The 22915-nt window shown below is 40.9% G+C and overlaps 1 protein-coding gene across 5 annotated transcripts in view; it reads right to left on the reverse strand.

Annotated features, from left to right (window-relative positions):
- Nucleotides 1–10088: 10088 nt before the first annotated feature.
- The window catches only part of sema4ba (sema domain, immunoglobulin domain (Ig), transmembrane domain (TM) and short cytoplasmic domain, (semaphorin) 4Ba), a 340196-nt gene continuing 327369 nt past the window's right edge, over nt 10089–22915 (reverse strand). For all 5 annotated transcript variants that reach the window (XM_052040699.1, XM_052040700.1, XM_052040697.1 and 2 more), the window contains 3 exons: nt 22366–22523; nt 19310–19404; nt 10089–16290 (listed from right to left, as the gene is read on the reverse strand). In XM_052040699.1, coding sequence (XP_051896659.1) covers nt 15488–16290; nt 19310–19404; nt 22366–22523 — 1056 coding nt within the window. In that variant the 3' untranslated portion in view covers nt 10089–15487. The remainder of the gene's footprint in view (nt 16291–19309; nt 19405–22365; nt 22524–22915) is intronic.

Here is a 22915-nt window from a genome sequence, read left to right on the forward strand (position 1 = left end):
ACATGTGACAGTAATAAACTAATTTACCAATTTTATTTACTTGAATTTAAATTCACCAGCTCTCTCTGGGTAATAGCCCCATAACTTAACCTCTGGATGTGGTAGAAATTTGTCCTGGGCAATAATACAAAACAGACAATCAGGTTTGTTGCATGTTATACCCCCTGTTCAATATACAATTTCATTGACATATTCAGAGGTAAGGCTGCAGGACAAGTGACTGGACTGTTATATTTTTTGCCTCCACCTAACATATTCTGTTAATATTACTGAAAGTAATGTCCATTTTCTGGTCCATGACACAAAGGAGAAGAACTATAATGCTACCCCTATTATAGACAAAATGTGGCGTGCCTAAAAGATACAACTTCCCTTTCCAATCTAATTTATTCTCTCTTAATCTCTGTAACCTTGCAACACAACTGTTAGGCACTCGGTTCCCGAACAGCCCAGAACATGCCTTTCCTTCATTGTTTGCATAACACGGGAGCAAAGTACATCATGTATTCTCCACAAGTACACCACAAAGTTGTGCCAAGTCTTACTTCAATTTAATAGCATCTTGTTATTGTCTTAACATCAAGCTTTCACACAATTTGTGTAACATCATACCAAGGGCAGCCTGGAGGTTCTGTGCTATGCAGTCTGTCCAGAAACAGTGTACTTTATTTCCTGCCCACATTCCACAGGAACAACCTTCCAGTTTGTTCAAAGGACAAATAAAGACCCTTATTTGTGGATTAAAGGGTTGAATGCAGTAATTTGTCCTATTTGTTTTGATGTACCTTGAGCACATTGAAGGGTTAGTCAATTTCCCTCTTTATGCAAACTGATTATTTTCTATGGTTGTAGAATCTGTCTCCCGAAATGAAACCTGCTCCGAATCAATACTGGGGGACAGATACCATTTTCATCCAGCATTAACTAAACTGTGAACGCACTCATAAAGAGAATTATTATTTTGTTGTACTGTATATTGGAGACTATGCAACCCTCATTCTCCTTGGAGACACAAGAGAGTGCAGATGGTATAATCTGGAAAAAAAAAAACTGCTGGTGGTATTCAATTGGTCAGGCAGCATCTGCAGAGGCAGAGGGATCTTCAGCTGCTTGTGTCCCCACATTACCTTCCATCCTCAGTCTCTACCTCCATCCGTCATTCCCCCCACCTGGCTTCATCTGCACCTTTTTACCTCTCTCCTTATCTGCCTCTACCTATCACCCACCAGTCACTGTCTCCCGAACTCCACCCCTCCCCCTCCTGGGTCTATCTGCCCATCATCCCCCTCCTCACCTGGTTCGACCCCTGCCTCACACCTCCTCCTCATCTCTTTACACTGGTTATCTCCCCTCTCCACGCTCAGTCCTGATGCAGGGTTCTCATCCTGAAACGTTGACCATCCCTCTGCCTCCACAGATCCTGCCTATCCCGCTGAGTTCCTCCAGCAGTTTTGTTTTTGAACTCACTTTCCTTTCTGTCTCTCATGACAAACTCTGCTCTCTCAGCTCGCCCACAGCTCAGCATATGTTCGCTAAAAGCAAAGCACATTAGAGACATTTTAAAAGCTTCCAAAAAAATCACTCCCTGTGAAAATTCTGAATTTCAGATATATCATTTCTTGAGCTGGAAATCCTCTCACCCTTGAGCACATTAAGCAACATGCGTAGAAACTTCAGTAAATTATAATCCTGTGATTTTTAAAAAAGCAGAGGAACTCAAATGTGCTAGTGCATGGTCATCTCCTTCCTACTTTCCCAATTGTCATAGAGTGATACAGCATGGAAACAGGCCCTTCAGCCCAACTGGTCTCTGCTGACCAAGGTGTGAACGACCTAAGCTAGTCCCGTTTGCCAGTGTTTGATCCATATCCCTCTAACTCCCTCCTATCCATAAAATTATCCAAATGTCTTTTAAATTTCATTATTGTACCTGCATCAGTTAATTTCTCTGGCAGCTCATTCCATATACACACCACCCTCTGTGTGAAAAAGTTGCCCTTCAGGGCCCTTTTAAATATTTCCTCTCTTACCTTAAACCTATGCCCTCTAATTTTTCGTTCCCTTTCCCTGGGAAAAAGACTGTGTGCATTCACCCTATCTAGGCCCCTCCTGATTTTATACACTTCCATAAGGTCACCCCTCAGTCCCAGCAACCCCAGTTCAATTCTGGACACTGTCTGTAAGGAGTTTGTACGTTCTCCCTGTGTCTGCGTGGGTTTCCTCGGGGTGCTCCGGTTTCCTCCCACATTCCAAAGACGTACGGGTTAGGAAGTTGTGGGCATGTTATGTTGGCACCGGAAGCGTGGCGACACTTGTAGGCTGCCCCCAGAACACTCTACGCAAAAGAGGCATTTCACTGTGTGTTTCAATGTACATGTGACTAATAAAGATATCTTATTTTATCTTATCTTATCCTAGGAATAAAGTCCTAAATCCTAATTGTGCAGATGGATTAGACTGCAGATGGATTAGACTGCAGACTATTCAACAGTCATTCTGCTGCCAGACCTGCCCCAAGCATGAATTCCTCTGCTGTAAGTTCGGTTTGCTTCAAGGTAAGTATCCAGAGCTAAAGCCTTCAGCATATTTAACATTTCAAATCCCAGGGTCCACTGTGCACTCATTGTTCCACTAAGGTTGCAACACAACAACATCCTCTTCTATGTTTCTCATACTGTCAGGGCCTGAGTAAATCCACCCAGCAAAATTACTCACCAAGCCGCAGATGACCAGAACCTTGGTCAAACAGAAGAAAATAGGAGTTGGCCACTCAGCCTCTCAAGCCTGTACCCACTATTCAACATAAGGTATCTTTATCAGTCACATGTACATCGAAACACACAGTGAAATGCATCTTTGCGCAGAGTGTTCTGGGGGCAGCCCGCAAGTGTCGCCACGCTTCCGGCGCCAACGTAGCATGCCCACAACTTCCTAACCCGTATGTCTTTGGAACGTGGGAGGAAACCGGAGCACCCAGAGGAAACCCACGCAGACACGGGGAGAATGTCCAAACTCCTTACAGACAGCGGCTGGAATTGAACCCAGGTCGCTGGCACTGTAATAGCGTTACGCTAACCGCTGCACTACCATGGCCTGCCCCAGGCCTGTGATGTGTCTTGGGAAGTTTTACTCTGTTAAAGGTGCTACATAAATGCAACTTGATGTAATCAGTCTAGTAATGTAGAAAGTGTGGCTGAAAATTTCCAAACAGCAAGGTCCCATGAACAGCAATGAGATTATGACCCAATAATCTGCTTTTAGTACTCCATTTTGGAACATAGTGTAATTTTTTATGCAAGGTGAGCAGTTCATGAGTCAGTATTAGTTATGAAAGTATTCACTGATAAACAACAGCTCAAGATGTCAGGCATGGTTTAACAGTTCAATGAACAAGAAATGTACCATGTGATATTATGTGGTTCAAACGATCACTACTTTGTCCTGATTAGAAGCTTCGCTGCCACAATTCAGAATAAGGTCCAAACTGCTAATTTCAATAATATGGAGAGACTGTCAGCTGTAGAAATATTCAGCTCAGATTTTGATCCACCTGAGATACATAGGAATTCTCAAAGAGGGTGATGACTCTTTGAAATTCTCTAACCCACAGGGTGGTGGAGGCTGAATCACTGGAGGTATTTGGAAGATCAGGAACTTGAGGGCTATGCGGAACTGTCACAGAAGAGGAGATGAGGCCTGGAGGTGATCAGCCATGTTCATATTGAATGTTGGGACAGGCACCTTTCTCTTGCTCCTATTTTCTAATAAGTTCTAATGTTCCAACAATCCCCTTGGAAGGACTTTCACAGTTCCTTCACTACATTGTATATGTTCAGTGCAGTTCAGCAAATTAGGAAACTGAAGATGAGAGAACCAACAGAATCTATCTCTCTCTCTCTCTTTTTCCTATCATGTTCTATGCAGGTATACTGGAATGAAGGCATTGTTCTGCATTGATCAGCATTTTCTGTCCTTTCATAACCTCTCACCTTGACAAACCTGAGGCAAGATGAACTTGACAATATTGACAGAAATAACATTGGGGAAAGTAGATTTCAACTTAATTAGGTTTGGATCTATTACAGATTGTTTGTGTATTCATCTCTGGTGAACCAGTAACCCATCGCTATCAATGAAAAATTCAATTAATAGAAACAAGTTTAAATCTGTCATTAACCTGAGATGACAAAGGCATTTTTCAACTCACCCAACAGGTCGTAACCTAAGGGAACAAAGGTGAATTGAACAGAAATTCAATAATGAATTCCATTTGTGAAAGGTCAGAGTCCAGAGCGTGACTCTATCCAACAGAACACATGTACGTAACTTAACAGAGCAGCTTCTCATTTCCATCACAAGGACACTACCTAGCTGCTGAGAAATAAAACAGAGTCCTTCACCTACCATGTAAACAAGATCTCCAACATGCACGTAGACAGGTAGATGATTGGTTTGAATTAATATTGTCTCCTAAGCCTTGTGTAGAGAACAGTGGTGAGTTCAGACAATGGAAAAGGTGAAATGCAGCCAGATTATTGCATCCAAGATTTACCATGGGATCAGATGTTTTGGTGAGTCTGTAGGTATGACAGCACATTGATTATGGATGAGAAAACTAAAGATTTTGATTATTTTTGCATCTATAATCATCTCCTGTAAAAAGGATTACCAGAAAGACCAACAATGCAAATTGTACATTACCTGTGGAAGGAGAGGGCACAATGATTAATTCTCATTCTTTACTATATGATATGCTTACATTTGGGCATCTGGCATATTAACCTTCACATAATTCACTGGAAATAAAGGCAGATGTTTAAATTCTATCATGGTTATAATAGCCTGGCGGCTGTAATACATAACTAGAAATTCAAATCCCTTCACGTTAGGTCATGATGGAATTGAATTCAATAAAGACATGCATTTCCAATGTGTCTTTCATAGTTTCATGGTAACTAAAGAACTTTATAGCCAAGGAAGTAATGGTGAAGTGTAGGCACCATTGTCGTATAGTAAATGATGCCAATTAGTACACAACAAGCAACAAACAATCTGCTGGATGAACTCAATGGGTTGAGCAGCATCTGTGGGGGGAAAGGAATTGTCAACATAGTAGACAACGAGCTCTGAGGAACAGCAATGTGATAACTGGAACAAAAAAACTGGAGGTGCTGAGAATTCAAAACAATTCAAAACAAAAGAATGCTTTTGGCACTCGCTAGTCAGGCAGTATCTTAGTGGGGTGAGAAACAGGATCTGTCTCAAAGAATGGATTGTGTTTCACTCTCCACTGATGCTGCCTGACCTGCTGAGCACTTGCACCAATGTGTGAATAATTAGTTAATTTGTTTTATGTGTTCATTGGATGATAATTGGACAAGCCTCCAATTAGTGCCATATGATCTTTCATGTACAAGCGAGATTGAAGTAGGAGCCTCAGTTTAATAACTCACCTGAGAAACAGCATCAGTAATGATCTTACACTCCCTCACTATGGTACTGAAATGTCAGCCTAGATTTTTCTGCTGAAGTCTATGAAGTGAGACTGCATCTGACAACATCCAGATTGGAGGTGAGAGTCAAACCTACTGAACCACAGGGTTTTGTCACTGTAAGATATGGAAGCAAAAGGAATTTTGAGATATCAACTGCAGTGTTATTCAAAGGAAGATTCTTCATATGAATTACAGTACCATTGTATTGCTTGCCATTTACAGTGAAATGTAATCAAGGGGATAACAGGACTTTTAAATCTGAAAATTGGTATAAATCAAATTTTTTCGCATCTATTTGCTTCTGTTTTTTTACATTCCAATCCTGCAATGCAGGTGCTACCAGCAAGATGGGCATTTAATGGCCATCCTGGTTTTGTATTTGTTTGGTGTAACTGAGTGAGTATTTCAGAAAACAGTTAAGGGTGATTGATGGTCAGTTAGGGAGAGGAATGGTCTGAGGGTAGAAATGTGGGAAATGGGACAGACCTGATGAAAAGGCACCATCATATTAAAGAGAAACAAGGGAAGATTTAACTGAAGCTCCCATGTAGAAATATCATTGTAAGAGCAGACGTGAAGGAGTGTGGGAAAATGGAATAAATTGTTGGAATATGTGGGTGGAAGAACATCAGAGCAGATGCTGAAGGTATGTGTTAACCGCCTCTCTCCAGAAATGGTGATGAAGAAATCAAGGAATAAAAGGGTTGGAGAGGGATCACATTGAGAAGGTGGAATGGAATTTGGAAGCAAATTTACCGGTTTAGAGGTATCAGGGGAGCTTAATTTAGTCATTTAGAGCAAAGCCATGCATTGACGACAAAGTCACTCCCATAAAAAAAAATACATGTATATTTTAGAGGGAGTTTTAACTTTGGATAATGTTGTAAAATGGTTATATTGATTCAGTCATCTGTTAAATGTCTCTCCTGTTTGCATGTCCACTGGAATCAATAACATGGGCTTTAACTCATCACTCCAAATCAAAACTATCCTGAAATAAAAAACAAAATGTGGAAACAGTCGGCAGGTCGGGCAACATCTCCGGAAAGAGACACTGTTGGCATTTCAGGTCTGAGGCCTTTCGTCAGAACTTGCTGAGATTTTCCAGCATTTTCTGTTTTTATTTCAGATTTCCACCACAGGCAGTTTTTTTTTTATGTTTCAGAACTATCCTATTTAGTGTAATCAAAACTGTTGTGATGCTAATAGTTCAACATTTCAGAAAAATATAATAAAACCATATGAAAAATAATTTCAAATTGTGGAGAAAAATGGCCATTTATATGTGTAACTATAACCAAATTAAATAAGGATTTACATAAGAAATGTTGACCTCTCTCATGACATTGCCCTCTCGCCATTTAGTAACATAATATAAGATTGGGAAAGTGCTGGATGAGAAACGCAATATTGGATACAACTTCTATGACAACAGGAAAGGATACTTGATAGATTGTATTTTATGCTCAGAACATTACAGCATAGAGTGCTACTTAATTGGTCCAACTTTTATTTGTTTCTGTCTATGCATGTGACATGTAACTCGGAGTTTTGGAAATGAAAGAACAAATTCAATGTTAACTTTTAATAAGCTATTTAATGTTTCAGGATGGTGAAATCTATGAGCTATTTTGGTAATCATTAATCAAAGCACATCCTTTAACACTCATTCAAAATTATTCATAGTGCGTGCTGTCACTCTTTTCCACAAAAGCATTGAGTGTACAGTAGTAGCTGTAATTACAGTGGACAAGCCTCATCATTTTTAATGTGTTGGTGCTGCGGGACCCAAGCTGCAATGTCAATGAGATGGATTACACAACATGGAAGCAAGGCAAAGGAAGGAACTACTGTTTAAAGTGTTTGTGCATTTTTTAAGCTGGTTATTTGCAATCTGTTCTGACTCGGACAAATGATCGAACTCAAGCAGAAAAATCGAATAGGAAAAGGTCAGCAGAATGGGACTCAGTCCATCGGTCTTTCAGAGAGCTAGATCACACCTCCCTGATACATAGCTTCCCTCTAAGCTGTAAAATTCTCAGCATAAAACACTAAATCTGTCAAGTCTGCTTTCCTGTTATCTTTGAAGTTGTATTGTGTTGCATTTCTCATCAGACGTATTCCCAATTTAATATTGTCACATTGCTAAATGCTGAAAGGACACTGTCTATTTTTCTTCTGTAAATCCTCATTTTCATTATAGTTACGCATATAAATATTAAAATGGTTTGATGGTCAGCATGGATTCAGTGGGCTGAAGGGTCTGTTTCCCTGCTGTATCCCTTTCAGACTGTATCACTGCAAGCAATCCTTGGAACAGTGTCCTAGGTCCAAACATTAGAGTAGTTCCAGGGATGGCAGGTCTGCTGTATAAAGAGAGCTTGAAGAATGAAAGATCTCATTGAATCTTACAAAATTCTTGCTGGGCTCGACAGGCTGGATGGTGGAGGATGCGTCTCAAGACTTCAGAGTCTAGAAATAGGGGACAGTGTTGCAGAATGAGAGGTAGGCCATTTAGGACTGAAATGAGGAGAAATTTCTTCACTCAGAAGATGGCTAATCTTTGGAATTCTCTACCTCAAGGCTGCGGACAGTCAGTTACTGAGTTAATTCAAAACAGAAATTGATGGATTTTGAATATTAAGGGAATAGTGGTTATGGAGATAGTGCAGGAAAAATAGTGTTAAGGTTGAACAGTCATGATCGTAATGAATGGTGGAGCAGGAATGAAGGGGCAAAACCTTACTCCTGCTCCTATTTCTTATGTTCTTAACCATCTTGAGTTGATTCATTAATGATGATCATCAACACAAGGGTAACAACAGGGGTCGCTGCACAATGTTTATTTTCATCCACAACTCATTGACAAATGAAGCGGTCTGTGCTTGCAAGCAGCAACATCTAGACAGCATTCAGACAGGGGCTGATAATATTAACATTCATATGACAGAAATGCCAGGAATTGACCATCTTCAATAAGTGAGAGTCCAACCACCCATCCTTGACATTGAATAACATCACCAACGCCAGATATCCCCACCATCAATGTCCTGGGGGTCAGCATTAACCATAAAATGAACCGGACCAGCCACATAAATACTCTGGATACTTGAACCAGTAAGAGATTGGGTATCCTGCAGTGAGTGTCTTACCTCCTGGCACAATAAAGCTTTTCCACCACTCACAAGGCATAACTCAGGCGTGTGATGGAATATTTCTACTTTCCTGGATGAATGCAGATCCAATAACTCTCTAAAAGTTCAACACCATCCAGGACAAAGCAGAGACACAAGAGACTGCAGACGCTGGAATCTAAAACAACACACAAAGCGCTGAAGGAACTCAGTAGGTCAGGGAGCACCTATAGACAATGAACGTTTCAGATTGAGACCCCTCATTGTCCTGTCCAGATGAAGGGTCTCGACCTGAAATGTCAACTGTCTATTTCCCGCCATAGATGCTGCCTGACCTGCTGAGTTCCTCCAGCGCTTTGTGTGTTGCTCCAGGACAAAGCAACCTGCTTGATTGGTTCCCTATTCACCATTCTGAACATTCATTTCCTTCACCATGGATGTACAGTAGCTCCAATGTACACCATCTATAAAATGCACTGCAATAACTCACCCAGACTTCTCCAAATACACTGCCAAACCCACAACCACCATCTTCAGGAGGAATAAGTGCTTCAGGTATGTGGAAAGATGACCACCTACTGATGTAGGCAGACCTTTCTCGAATCCCTTTCAACAACCTCTTATTTGAATATAGAGGAGTGGAGCTAATGACATAATAATGTCTTTTTTAACTGAAAAAATAACAGTCCGGCTTTTTTTTTCAAGTTTTTGGTTTGCTTTTTTTTAATTTTGAGGTTCTCTTTTCATATAATTAAATTTCTTTTCAAATTCTTTTGTATCATGTTCACTTAGTAGGAGATTGGGAGGTTCAGATTATATATTTTACTCCCTGTGAGTGTATATGTCAACTGTTATTGTAATCCCGATCTCTTCGCACCATGTATATAATCACTATTGTTACGTATATTAATTTGAAATTTAATAAAAAGATTGAAGAAAGATGACCACCTGCAGGTACTCCTCCAAGTTTAGTGCCTTCCTCACTTGGAAATATGTCACTGTTCATTCATTGGCACTGGGTCTAAATCCTGGAACTTCCACCACCTTGAACTGCTGGAGTACTTCTGCTGTAGTGCTGGTGGGTATGGAGTGCTAGGATGATGATTCCCCAGGTGGCTCATCACCACCTTTTTGAGGGCAATTAGGTATGGGCAATAAATGTCAGCTTTGCCAATGACATCGAGACACTGAAAGATGAATGAATGAATGAATGAATAAATTGCATCACATCAGGCATGGATGAGATGTGAAATTCAACTTCAGCATGGAATCAAACAACTTTATTTCATGGTTAACTGGGAGCCCATCCACTGCCTGTTTGGCACACCCACTATATCAGAATTTCTCCCAGTCTTTCTTCCACTGCCAACCTTAAGCACGGGTAGGTCTGCTGAACTTTAATACCAGACTTGCAAGGCCAAATTGCCAAAACTCATTCACAAATATCAGTACCAAAATACAGCATTTTTATTGTTTTATTACAAACAAAAGGAAATAAAGTGCCTTTTTAATAATACAATACAATTACAAGATTAACATACAAAACACTAAACAAGCACAATTGTTGCTTTAGTGCTATCTAGAAGGCTTGGCAGTCTCTGACGGTATTTTTTGATATAGACTCCAAAAGTGTAGACTGTCATTTGCATCAGATACTTTAAAATAACAAATTCCTCCCCTCATCTATTTATTTATATTTCCATTTTACAAACAATAAGACGATTCATTCAGAAGGTTCTAGATCCACACATAATCCATGTTTAAGCACTGACCTAAATCCCACTATTCTCACCAGCCCATGGCCTAGTTGGGTGCTTTCTATTAAAATAATTATATCAGTCAATGTTAATATTGTTCAATAATTAGAATGCATTAATCATCTGCATCAAAGGTTGTGAACCTGTACAAATCGGTCACATTATTATTAATAATAAGTAACTTTGGTATATCATAAAACATACTAAAATAAATGTTTTTTTAAGAAGCTGCAATTATGCACTGCCTTATAAAGTCCACAGGAGATCTCAAAGTGCTTTATGACCAGTGGATTATTTTTGAAGTATCCTTACCTATTAAGGGTAATTGTTGAGGGTTGCACACTTAGAATGCTTTGGAACATCTTCCATCTCAATGTTCTTTAGCATTCTTAATCAATCTGATTTGTCTCTAACTTTATCCTCAGCAATCCAAACAAATTATTTTCCTTCTTAAACCATGAGTAACATATACCATCGTAACATTCACATAGTAGCACTCAATACTAAAAATGTTTTTCAATTTAAAATTAGCCACTGCAGCCTTCACAAGTATAAAGGACAATGATATTTTCAGGCCAACTGTAGAAAACTTCAGAAAAATAACATCTGAAAAGACATTTTATGTTTGGTCATTGCTTTCTGATAGCATTTGATTATAAAAACAGACACACAAGAGCAGAGAGCTATTTAGATTACTTTCATCAGCTTTCATTAATTAAGACTGCCAAGCCTACACCTAACACAATGAAAATGCCAAATGCTAAGACAATTTTCTGTTGGAATTATTACACTACTACAGCAATTTACAAAAGGCAAATAAACATTTGTAACAAAACACTTAACAGTTTAAGAATTCTGTCTGTAAAGGTGGAGGGATAATGGGCAACACCTTTATCACAATTTACAGAAAATACACAAACACAATCAATACAATATTTACAAGCATGTGTGCAAAAAGCCCAAACTTAAATGGCAATGTGCAGCCACTGGTACCCAACAGAAAGATTTTATACATAGTGCATAGGAAGTCGGAAAACAACAGTTACCAGTTGGAGATTGGTGGTTTGTGTTTAACTGATTAATATACAGAGTGTTATAGCATAAATTTTAAGAATTATTACAAGTGTACCTTTGTAAAACTTTGCTTGAGTTCTCTCATAAAATTATATTTTAATTAGCAACTGATAATGTTATTACATTTGTTTAAAAAATTATTTCCTCAAATATTCACTACAAAAAGCAGTAAAATGGAACACCGCATGCACACCGAGTTAAAAGGTACTCAGATCATTTAAGAATAGGCTTAGTTCTCAAGTGGAAGTTTGTGCCATAGTGGTAATATAATCTGTCAGTTAAAACTCAAATGCCTTTTTGATGTGCTTGTCACATTTTCAAGTTGCTCTTTGGGAGGAAATGATGAGACAGCTTTTCATCCTGGAAGTCAGCGGCAACCAAGTTTGAAATATTCAATTATCAGGGACAGCTGGAGTGGTTGTGGGAAGGGGAAAAAGAGGAGGATGGGAAACCTGAAAATAATGGCATCGGGGGAAATCAAGGGAAGAAGTGGTAGGAGGAAAGGATTAGAAGGAAATGCTGATAGGGAGGCAGAGAGTTGAGTGATGGAAGGCTTGTGCAGAGTAATAACCTGCTGGTGTGGACCTGTTGACCAAAGCAAATAGAGGCAATGAAGATACATATCGTCCAGGGTCTAGCTGACTAACAGAACAGACTTGAGAGGCTGAATGGTCTATTCCCATCCCTATGTTTCTGTGTTGTAAATTCTATGGAAAGTTACATGATATTTTAGATCAGATAACATGTTATCAGATCTTCTGGATAACAATGAGCAAGCAACAGGCTGCATGCCACAGTTTTAAGCATGTTGATCCATAAAAGGAGAGTTCCTTTACATACAGGACCATCCACTGCACTTGCACTAAAGTCTGGCTTTGCACATTAAAGATTTCCCATCAATTTGAACAGTTGGGTAAAATGAAAACATATTTATACTCAGACATATTTTTCAAACCATCTTTTCACACTTACATCGCTGGTTATGTTATTATTTATGCATCCTTGCTGGAATATGTGAACTGTGAAAACACTTGCATGAAAAATCAGGTTCATTAAGAAGAAAGTGGAAAGAAATTGCGAATCCAGGTGTTAAGTCAGGAAAGAGAATGAAAGCTAGAGAATTGTAGGTCGTTGATTATCTTTTCATGGGATTACTTCAGAGAAGCCCACCAGATACTTGCACATACCTCCCTGACAGAAACAATTGTACTTGTAAAAACCTATCATATAGAGGGCAGTGTTTAATAGCTCCAGTGCTGACTGTGTGGAGGTCACATGTTCTCCCTGTGACTGGTTGGATTTCCTCTGATTATTCTAGTTTCTTCCCACATGCCAAAGACATGCAAGTTGGTAGGTTAAATAGCCATTGATAATTGCTTTTTGTGCGCAGGCGAGTGCGATGTTAGTGGTGGAATCTGGGGGAAGTTAATGGGAACATGGGGAGAATGAAATGGAATTGGTGTGAATGGGTGCTTGATGGTCAGTGCTGATTTGATGCGCCGAAGGGCCTGTTTCTGTGCTCTATGACTCTATGACCTGTATTTATATTCTATGCTGCTGAGAAACAGAAACTTGAATCTCATCTAAGGTTTGTTCTAAAAGGAAATATAAGGAAATTGGGGTTTTTCATTATGTATTCAATGACGTACCTAAAAATTGGACCCAAATGCTCATGTTTTAATACGTAAATTATGCGCAACCTTGCACTTATGTTGAAGTGTTTGGGCTCACTTTCTGTTGAAGTCCCATCCAATGGGAAACTGGAACTTTGCCCAGGCATTGATATTTCATTGGCTAAGACTGCTGCCTAGAAATTTTACGTTACTCACTCTAACACAGGTTTTGTGTCCCGGTCATATTTCCTGTACATAATTACTTCATCAAAGCACATTTTGTTTACTTGAGGTCAGAAAGTAGATCAAAAGATCACAACTTATAACCTTTGTGATTTTTGCACACTGAAGTGAGAACTACATTACACTGAATACGAGAAATTAATATTCATCAATGATTTTCAATGTAAAAAGCACCCCCTATAACTTTGTTCAGGTCGAGAGCTCTGTGAATTGTTAACTGCAGGTCATTAACCCCTCAACCTGTGGCCCAAACCCAAAGCTGACAGAAAGGGTTGAGGACCACTCAGTATCTCTGAGGGCCCACTTCATAACTTCATAGATTGTGGGGGGGGGAGGAATTTCCCTGGAGAGACCTATGTATGTTCACCCCTTTTTACTCCCTTGCAACCCCTCTTGTTCCCTGTCTTCCATTGTCCCTTCCCATCCCTGTTCATGGAGAGTTCTTTTCAAAAATGCTGACCCACTTCAACAGTACAGAGGTTGCCTGTTGGGATGTAGTCACTGCAATGTGCAAAGGGGCTTCAATGTTCTTCAAAGGGAGTAAACCACAATGATGACGATTTCTTAAAACAAGGATGTCCCATTTTCACCTTTTCTTTGCAGCCTCTGATTTAGTTTAAGCACCCACTTAGCACCCAAAAGATGCCTGAAGGCCAATCTCAAGGCAACAACCTTAGCCAATGAAAGGTTAGGACCTTAACAAAGTGCCTTAAGATCCAACTTTCGTATTTCATCAGGGCTACATGCTCAACTATCTAAAAAGGAAGCACCTCTGGTCTCTAGGTAGTAGGAAAGTTTTAAATTTCTGCCTTCCACAGAATCTTTCCCAGCTCTATCTTTAACCACATAAACATTGATACTGACTGCTACATCTAAGGAAGTAGTCTCATGCTCATCGTCCACCATGCATGAAGTGCCTACCTAGTTAAACAAGTCTTCGACTGCCACTTCCCTCTCTGTTGCTAAACTTCTTCATTCTGAAATGTTTTTGGACATTTTAATACATTCAAGGTCCTGTAAAGGATGCAAACTGACACTTGCAGCCATAGAACCTTCCCAATGTATCCTCAGTCCAAGGACACATTGTTACATTTGTCTTTTCTACACAATGGACAGATTAAAATTCTTCAAATTCGTGAACCACTATAATTTTACCAGTTTAACTAAGAAGCCAAGATGTTGTCAGGCAAGATTGTTAGTTATCCATTCAATAAGGTATGTAAACTTAATACATATCCCATGACCCATGGACATACTGTCCAAATACCAGAGCTTACTTAGCCAAATACACGTGTGCCCAACCAACTGTTGTAATTGCCTACAAAAGTAAGAACATACATTATAACTAGTCCTTTATCTCAGTTCCTTTTTCAACAATATATAAAAAATTCTGTCAGATTACAAAGGAATCACTAGTACAATTTTCAATTGACCTTTTTCTTGAAACCACATTATTATTTTTCACAACTTTTTCCTCCACCTGCAAAGATATATTATAATTGTTATGGAAATGGAGAAATGTATTCTGGTTCTGTATGCTACATGATGATATCCATTTGTAATAAGTCATCAGTCTGTCTATTTCACATAAAGGGACAGGGTTACGAGCGGGCTTCCTGCATTCACAAGGATGTCAGAGGATACACTGGATGAAACAGTAAATATAGTGCCCAATAACTGCAGTAAAATGACATAATGCTTTATGTGGTGTTTGGTTATGTCACATACAATCAACGACAGGTAGCAGAGCCACTTCCAGCAACTCCTGTTATTATCTCTGAATGCATGCTCCAGTTTACTTGGCACAGGGCATCGCTTAATTTCCACTCAGAGAAGTCTTACGATCACTCTCCACCTCACCAAAATAAAAAGTCAAAGTCATGATTCTTGAGCCCAAACTTGCAAACAAATGGGGGAAAGTTGTCATTCATGCACTGCTCCATGCGGTTTGGCTGATGATGACAGACACACGTGTTTACTAAAGCGTGATTGACACACCAATAACCATCCATGCATGTGGTTTACATACTGAAGGGGTAGACTAAATGGCACAGTACAAATGTTTCTGTCTTTTGAGCTGCCAAGCCTTACGCTTTCCAATTCTGTGTGGTTGGTCCCTTTTCCCAAGGCCACATTGGCACGGGTGCTACCTCGCTCTGCCCTCTGATGTTTCACACCACCGAGTCTTTGATTTCAGGGCCGATCCGTACCCGGGGCTGCAGGCAATGCGCTGAAATCTCCACGTACAAGTTTTTTTGGTTGGTTTGGTTGTTTGGGGACTGGGTATACCCAGAGTCCTTGGCACTGAGAGTGTTTTCCAGCACTGGGGTACTGCAGATATGTTTGTCATTCAGGCTTTGGTAACCTTTGTGATGCTCAGACGCTGCTACTTGAACTGGGTTTCCATTTAACGGGAGACTTTCGTGCTGGATCTCGATCTTCCTTTGTTTCTTCTGTGGTATATTTGAACACTCGCCATCCTTAATTAGTGACTTCATTCTGTCTCTGTTCCGGTACAAAAAGACCAGAGATGAGACAGCAACCGTTAATCCGAAGACCACGCTTACAGTTACAAACTCCATCCAGTAGTTCTTCCCATTGGTGTGTTGTGAAAACCGGCTCTCACTGCTGAGAGGGTTTATCACAATCCCTTTGTCCTGCAATCCAGACCCTCTACTCAACACTGCAATAGACTTTCTGGATGCATGCAAGGTCGTGGCTTCAGAAGAAAGATCCAACCTCACGCAGTAGTTTGCAACCAGCAGCCAGAAGTCTTCTTCAATGGCCCAACACTCGAATACACCCAGAGGTTCTGCTGTGGCAATAATCCCACCATCAGGAAGCACCATGAATGCAGCATCTGCCACTGCCCCGTTGTGCACCCACTTCCTTGTAGCAAAGTTTGACTGCACGTTGCACGGTAGCACCTTAAAACTATTGGCTGGCACAGTGACGGGCTCACAGGGGGCAGTACCTGTTGATAAGAGAAACGGAATAAAGGAAGATAGTAAAGCACACTTCACAGGCATCGACTTTGGGGGGGGGGGGCTTATAAATAGTTCAATTTTGATAATTGGTAATTGGTTTATTATTGTCACATGTTTAAGATATCTTTATTAGTCACATGTACATCAAAACACACAGTGAAATGCATCTTTGCGTAGAATGTTCTGGGGGCAGCCCACAAATGTCGCCATGCTTCCGGCACCAACATAACATGCCCACAATTTCCTAACCCGTATGTCTTTGGAACGTGGGAAGAAACCAGAGCACCCGGAGGAAACCCACGCAGACAAAGGGAGAACGTACAAACTCCTTACAGACAGCAGCTGGAATTGAACCCGGATCACTGGCGCTGTAATAGTGTTACACTAACCACTACACTACTGTGCCTGCTGAGATACAGTGAAAAGCTCTTGTTTGCATGCCATCCAGACAGATCATTTCATACATAAGTACATCGAGGTAGTACAAAAGGAAAAAAAGAATACAGATTATAGTGTTACAGTTAGAGAGAAAATGCAGTGCAGGTAGACAAATAATGTACAAGAGCCCTGACAAGGTAGATTGTGAGATCAAGAGTTTCATCTTTAGCGTATAAGAGGTCTATTCAAGAGTCTTATAATAGTGACACAGAAGCTGCCCTTGAGCCTGTGGTACATGTTCTTAAGCTTTTGTATCTTCTGCCTAATGGGAGGGGAGAGAAGAGAGAATGACCAGGATGGGAGGGGTCCTTGATTATGTTGGCAGTTTTCCAAGGGCAGCGGAAAGTGTACACGGAATCGATGAAGAGGAAGCTGGTTTGCGTGATGGACTGGGCTGCATTCACAACTCTCTGCAATTGCTTGTGGTCTTGGGCAGAGCTGTGATGCACCTGGAGAGGATTCTTATTTTAATAAAAATACACCCCAAAAGCACTGACAGTGAGGTCCTTTGGGATGACACGCAGCCATGAAAGGGCCCTTTCTAAATATGGAAACCTCTTCAACACTAAGCAGCAAAAGAATTCTGACAAAGAGGAAAGCACAGGAATAAGCATCAGTGTGAGAATCTACCTTGATTACAGAGGGTTTGCCTATTTTTCAATTTATTCACATATTGAAGTGTCAATTTAATTACCTTGAAGCCTGCACTTGGCTTTATTATTGACCAACCAAATGACAGGTTAGCACCCGACAGCATGATGGACAGGTGTACACCAAACAGACTTTGTGGTGTAATCTTCCATCTATCAACTCGATGGATGGAAAACTGTGGGCAATATGCCTGCTGCTGCCCAATCTACATGGGCAGCGGGTAGAGCTCTCTGCCAGAAGAGTGCAGTTGGGAATGTGAGCTTGTAGTTCACATGCCTGAGTGCTGGTTTTCAGAATTGATGTTCACAGAGCAGTTATAACTGTTGGAAAAGACTGAACTGGCTGGGGCTCTTTTCCTTTGCAAAGGGAAGGCTGAAAACTGAAGTCCTTAAAATGACAAAGGGACTTGGTAGGGTGAATGCAGAGAGGATGTTTCCACTTGGAGGGGAGACCAGAACCACAGGTCATCACTACGAGATGGCCGCTAATAAATCCAACAGGACGTTGAAGAAAATATGGAGTAAGACTGATGAGAACATACTTCCACACCGAGTTGATAAGGTGATTAGCAAAGAAGCATCTAAAGAGAAGCTGGTTGATTACATGAGGGTGAAGGGGATAGGAGGACATGTTGATTGTGTCAGTAGAAGCTGACTTCAAGGAGGTGCATGTAGAGCTAAATATTAGTACAGACTTATTGGGCTTCTGTGCTGTAATTTTTGCACAATTCTAAATGACTCTGCAGTATAATAAGAAATGCTGAAGTCTGCACATCCTACTAATAGCTGTTTTTGGCCATGTGATCTTTGCTATTGATGGCATGCTTCAGAAATATGAGTAAGATCCATGCATAATTTGGTAGCTGCCATTAAACTACTGAAGTGGGGTTCAGTGCAAACAATATCTTAAAATATGTATGCAAATTGACTAATTTACTTTAGTCCCATGGGAACTTTCTGGCAGTGATCTGGTGTATGCATTAAAATGGAATTTACACATATTGCTTCATATCAGCAAAGGACAGATACCCCAAGGCAATGTTGACCTTATAACTAATCTTTTGATGGATATATACAGTTACTCAAGAAAACAAATAATGCAGTCCAAGGTGCAAATAAAACATCCCGAGGTACTTCACAGAAGCATTACCAGGCAATAATTAACCTCTTAACAGGACCAAAACCTTAGACAGACCAATATGTTGTAAGCAACAGTTTAAAGGAGGAGAGGGTGGCAGAGAGGTGGGGGTTAGAGATTCTTCACAGAGGCTTAAGGGATGAAAGTACATCCATCATTCATGGAGACAAGGGAAAACAAGGGTGCAAAAAGAGGCCCAAGTTAGAGTGGCATGGAAATACTGGAGTATTATAGGGATGGAGATACATACAGGGGCAAGGACATGGAGAGATTTGAACAAGAGGATGAGAATTTTAGCATTCTTTGACAGGTGGACCAGGAGATTTCACAGGAATGTAATCAAAGGAAGTTCGATTTTGAGCCGCATTGAGACATTACTGTAGATGACTAATAGCTTGACCAATGACAAAGGTTTTAAGAAATGTCTTAAAGTAGGAATAAGAGGGAGAGAGCGAGAGATTTGGGATGGAAATCCACAGCTTAGCGTCTGGGGAGCTGAAGCACATTGCTGCCAATGTTGTATCAGAATGAAGGGAGTATCCAAGGTGTAAACTATTGTTGTCAGAAGCCCATTCAAGACATTCAAAACTTGCTGGAATATTTGAAAATTGAGTGCTCTCTTCCAGACAATTTTGTTATTAGCGATTGTTTTTCACTATCTTGTTGCTAACCCGTCCCCATACTGATTATGAAAGAAATGCAATATTTAAAGCAGTTATAAGATTACATAATAGAGCATAAGTAACTGTCTTCCAGAGCAGGAGTGTAGGAAACACTTACGATGTGGTCGCAAAGCCCTGGGTTCCAATAATGAATCATTTGGCTGCCAGCAGTGTTGTCCTGGCCTGCCGTTCTCAATGTCTTGCTTCCAAAGTCTGTAAACAAAACATTCTGTGTTAGTAGGAGTAAAGGGGGTAGGGGGAGAGGCTGGGAAAGTGGTGTTGTGGCCAAGATTGGATCAGTCATAATCATAATGAAGAGCAGATTAAGCTCAGGGGGCCAAATGTCCTGCTGACTCTTGTGCTCTTGTGTAGTATTCAGTGTTGTGTAAGGGATCAATTACTCAATCCTTTTTCCAATTGCCCACATGTTAATAATCAGGACAGGATTAATACTAATTATTGGCAGATGTAAAGCAGGTGATGAATGCACCGATTGTAACATTTGATGTCGAGGGTAGCATACCTGTCATCAAACTTGACCATTTAACCCACTTAAATCAGTGCATGGACAATCAGCTGAAACCATAGTGGTGCATCATCCCAGTCATGCTTCTTGTGTGACTACCATGCACTGATGACTCTTCAATGCCTGAAGTTCTTTCTTTACATAAAGAAGTTAATATCAATAGGAGATCGGATTAGTTTTTCATTTCACACCAAGATTTAATAACGTCGACGTCTTTCAGGTCCCCTCAGTAAAGAAATTAATCTGAGCAGTCGGTCGCATTTTTCCCCAGAACCAGGAGAAACTGTGTGGCTTTAACAGTGGGTGCCTGACCTCCGCTGCATCGGTCCAAGTTGGGAAAAACTCTTCAGGTGCATAACAGAAAGCTTCCTGATAATCCCAACAAATTTTGGGAAAAGAGTAACAGGAATTGTTTATCCATTTTAACTGGATGTGAGCATGTCTTCCATTTCATTGGCCATGTCATTACACATCAGTGTCATCCATGGTTCGGCAGGTAGCAATGGGCTCCCACTTGAAATGTGAGGACAAAATTCAGCTGATCCTTTATTGCAGTAGTGAGGGAGTGCTGCATGGGTGGAGGTGCCACCTCTCATATGGGCTATTAAGATGAGGAAGTGTCTGGCCTTGCATGGTACTGAGTTCTTCCCAGTGTTGTGGCCAATATTTATCCCCCATTAGCATCACTAAAGCAAATTGTCTGCTTGTTGTCATTCTGTGACTTATCGGATGCTGTTTTTCCAACATTTCCACAATAACCACACTGCACAAATACTCTGCTGACTATAAAGTGACTTAGAATGCCACATGGTTGGGAAAGTTACTATGAAGATGCAAGTTCTTTCTTTGTATGCTAGTTGATTGGTGCCTGTTTTGTAAGAAGAATAGCCTTATGTAATGCAGCATCTATTATTTTGCTGTCAAGGAATGTCTGTGTCCTTTAAACACTGCGCTGTGCTATTTAAATAAGCAATAAACGAAGTCACTCAGAGATTAATTGCGCCGGCAGAGAGTATTTGCAGAACAGAAGGTGACTGCAGATTTCAGGAGGTCAGCAAGTGCAATTGCTTTGGAAGATCAGCAGCCACAGTCACTCTGCCACCTGAGCTAACAGGATATCTTCCATTCCTCTAGACATTTCTCCATTTAATGCAAATAATTAGATTACTTTTCTCTATCCTTCTGCTGTGTACAAGGTTGAGCTTCACCTATTGCAATTCAATGGATATATGTTGGATGGGCAGTTATTTAGAGGTAAGCATAACTCTTTCCTTATGTTTGTAGCTTTGGAGGGTTTTGAAAATATTCAGCATCCAATTATGCTAACACGGAGCAGTGTGAATTAACTTGAAAACAAAAGCAAACTGTTGCCGAAATAAATAACAATGGGAATACTCAAAAGCCAATGCTGCCTTGATGGCGAGTGAAGCAGACTTAACATTTCAATCCCCAAATCAGGGTGTGGAGGGAGGCAGGAGGTTCTGGGTTGAATGGGAGGTTATTAGTCACGTGTACATCAAAATACACAATGAAATGCGTCTTTTTGCGTTGCTGCGAATGTGCTGGTGGCAGCCCGCAAGCGTCGCCACTCTTCCAGCACCAACATAGCATGCCCACAGCTCCTAACCTGTATGCCTTTGGAATGTGGGAGGAAACCAGAGCACCTGGAGGAAACCCACGCAGACATGGGGAGGACGTACAAACTCCTTACAGACAGTGGCGGGAATTGAACCGGGGTCACTGGCACTGTAATAGCGTTACGCTACCGCTACACTATGGAAATGAAACGCACCTCCATCCACCCTACTTTCAGTTTTAGTTCAGATGTGATTGGTGGGAGAGCAACCTATCGCTCTCAGGATATGGTCAGGTTCTTTTTAGGTGGCTGTATGCCTCTAATATCAACAGGATATTTTCTATTTTATGTAGTTGTCTGGCTTTCCCAGACCTTGGGGAAACTGTCAAATAAATGGTGACAAGAAGACTGAGCTTCACCTATTGCAATTCAGTGGATATATGTTGGATGGTCAGTTATTTAGAGGTAACTGATTCCACCTTCGCCATTAACGCCACGAATGCAACTTAACACCATTCTCCTTTAACCTAAACATTGCAGGTCTTGCCCTGAAATTTATTCTCTCCCTTCTCTTGTGTTAAGAATTGGGCTTGACTCCACTGTATTCCCAGAAATACGACACTATTTCTGAGGGCTTTTATTTCCATAATTTACACTCTATCGTAGAGTCTGTGGGACAGGTAGAGCAGGAGTGGTTCCTCTAAGGCTCCTGGCAAATCTTTGAACACTTCTCAGCTCTGCAATTTTCCCCTAACGTGTCAAGGTTTGGATAACAACTGCATTATAACTACCAAGCTTCCGCGATCACTGCCCCTGCCTTCAATCTTCTCCCCATCTTGTTCTCCCCTTCACTTCCCCACCTCTGCTCTTGCTAGTCAACCTCCCCAACCTCCCAATCTCTGGTCCTGCTCTCAACATCCCATCCAGCTCTGATTTCTCCTACCCATCTTTCACAGTCTGTTTGCGAGCCAGACCCAACTCCTCCCCATTGTTCTGAGCCCTGCTCCAGTCAACATCATGGCCAACACCCCTCCATCAGAGATTTGGATACGTTCACGGTAAAGCCACTTACGGGTCCATCTGCAGTCCTCGTATGTCTCTGCACCTGTTCCTGTCCCAGGCACAGTAAGGGTCCCTGGCCAGGATACACTCTCCACAGCTCTGGTAAATGGTGCAATTGGAGACAGACAGCTGAACCACTCCTGAGTATGAAGATGCATATAACATGCCCTGCAGATTGAGGAGAAACACATTCTTAGTTTGCTTTCCAGACAACAGACTGATGAATCCACATTCATAATATTTGCAGAGTGACTGAGCAATTCATTACAATGGAAATATATATTTGAGTGTAACATTAAATGTTGCAAATGAATTGGTTTTAAAAGATTGCCAATCCATACCATGCCTGGATTCAACATTGAGACACAGGGTCTGAGACAACACCAACTCTATAATTCAATCCAAATGTGAGCCTTTCATTAGTGGCAGCATTTCTGTTTCTGAGCCAGAGAGCTTCAGGATAGAACCCCTTACCAAGCATTCCTGGTGACCGGAGACTGGTTCTGAGTTCAAGAATAACATGCAGTATGATATGAGTGTGCTCCTGTCCCCCGTGCCCA

The sequence above is a fragment of the Pristis pectinata genome, chromosome 28, assembly GCF_009764475.1.
Source record: "Pristis pectinata isolate sPriPec2 chromosome 28, sPriPec2.1.pri, whole genome shotgun sequence".
Lineage (NCBI taxonomy): Eukaryota > Metazoa > Chordata > Chondrichthyes > Rhinopristiformes > Pristidae > Pristis > Pristis pectinata.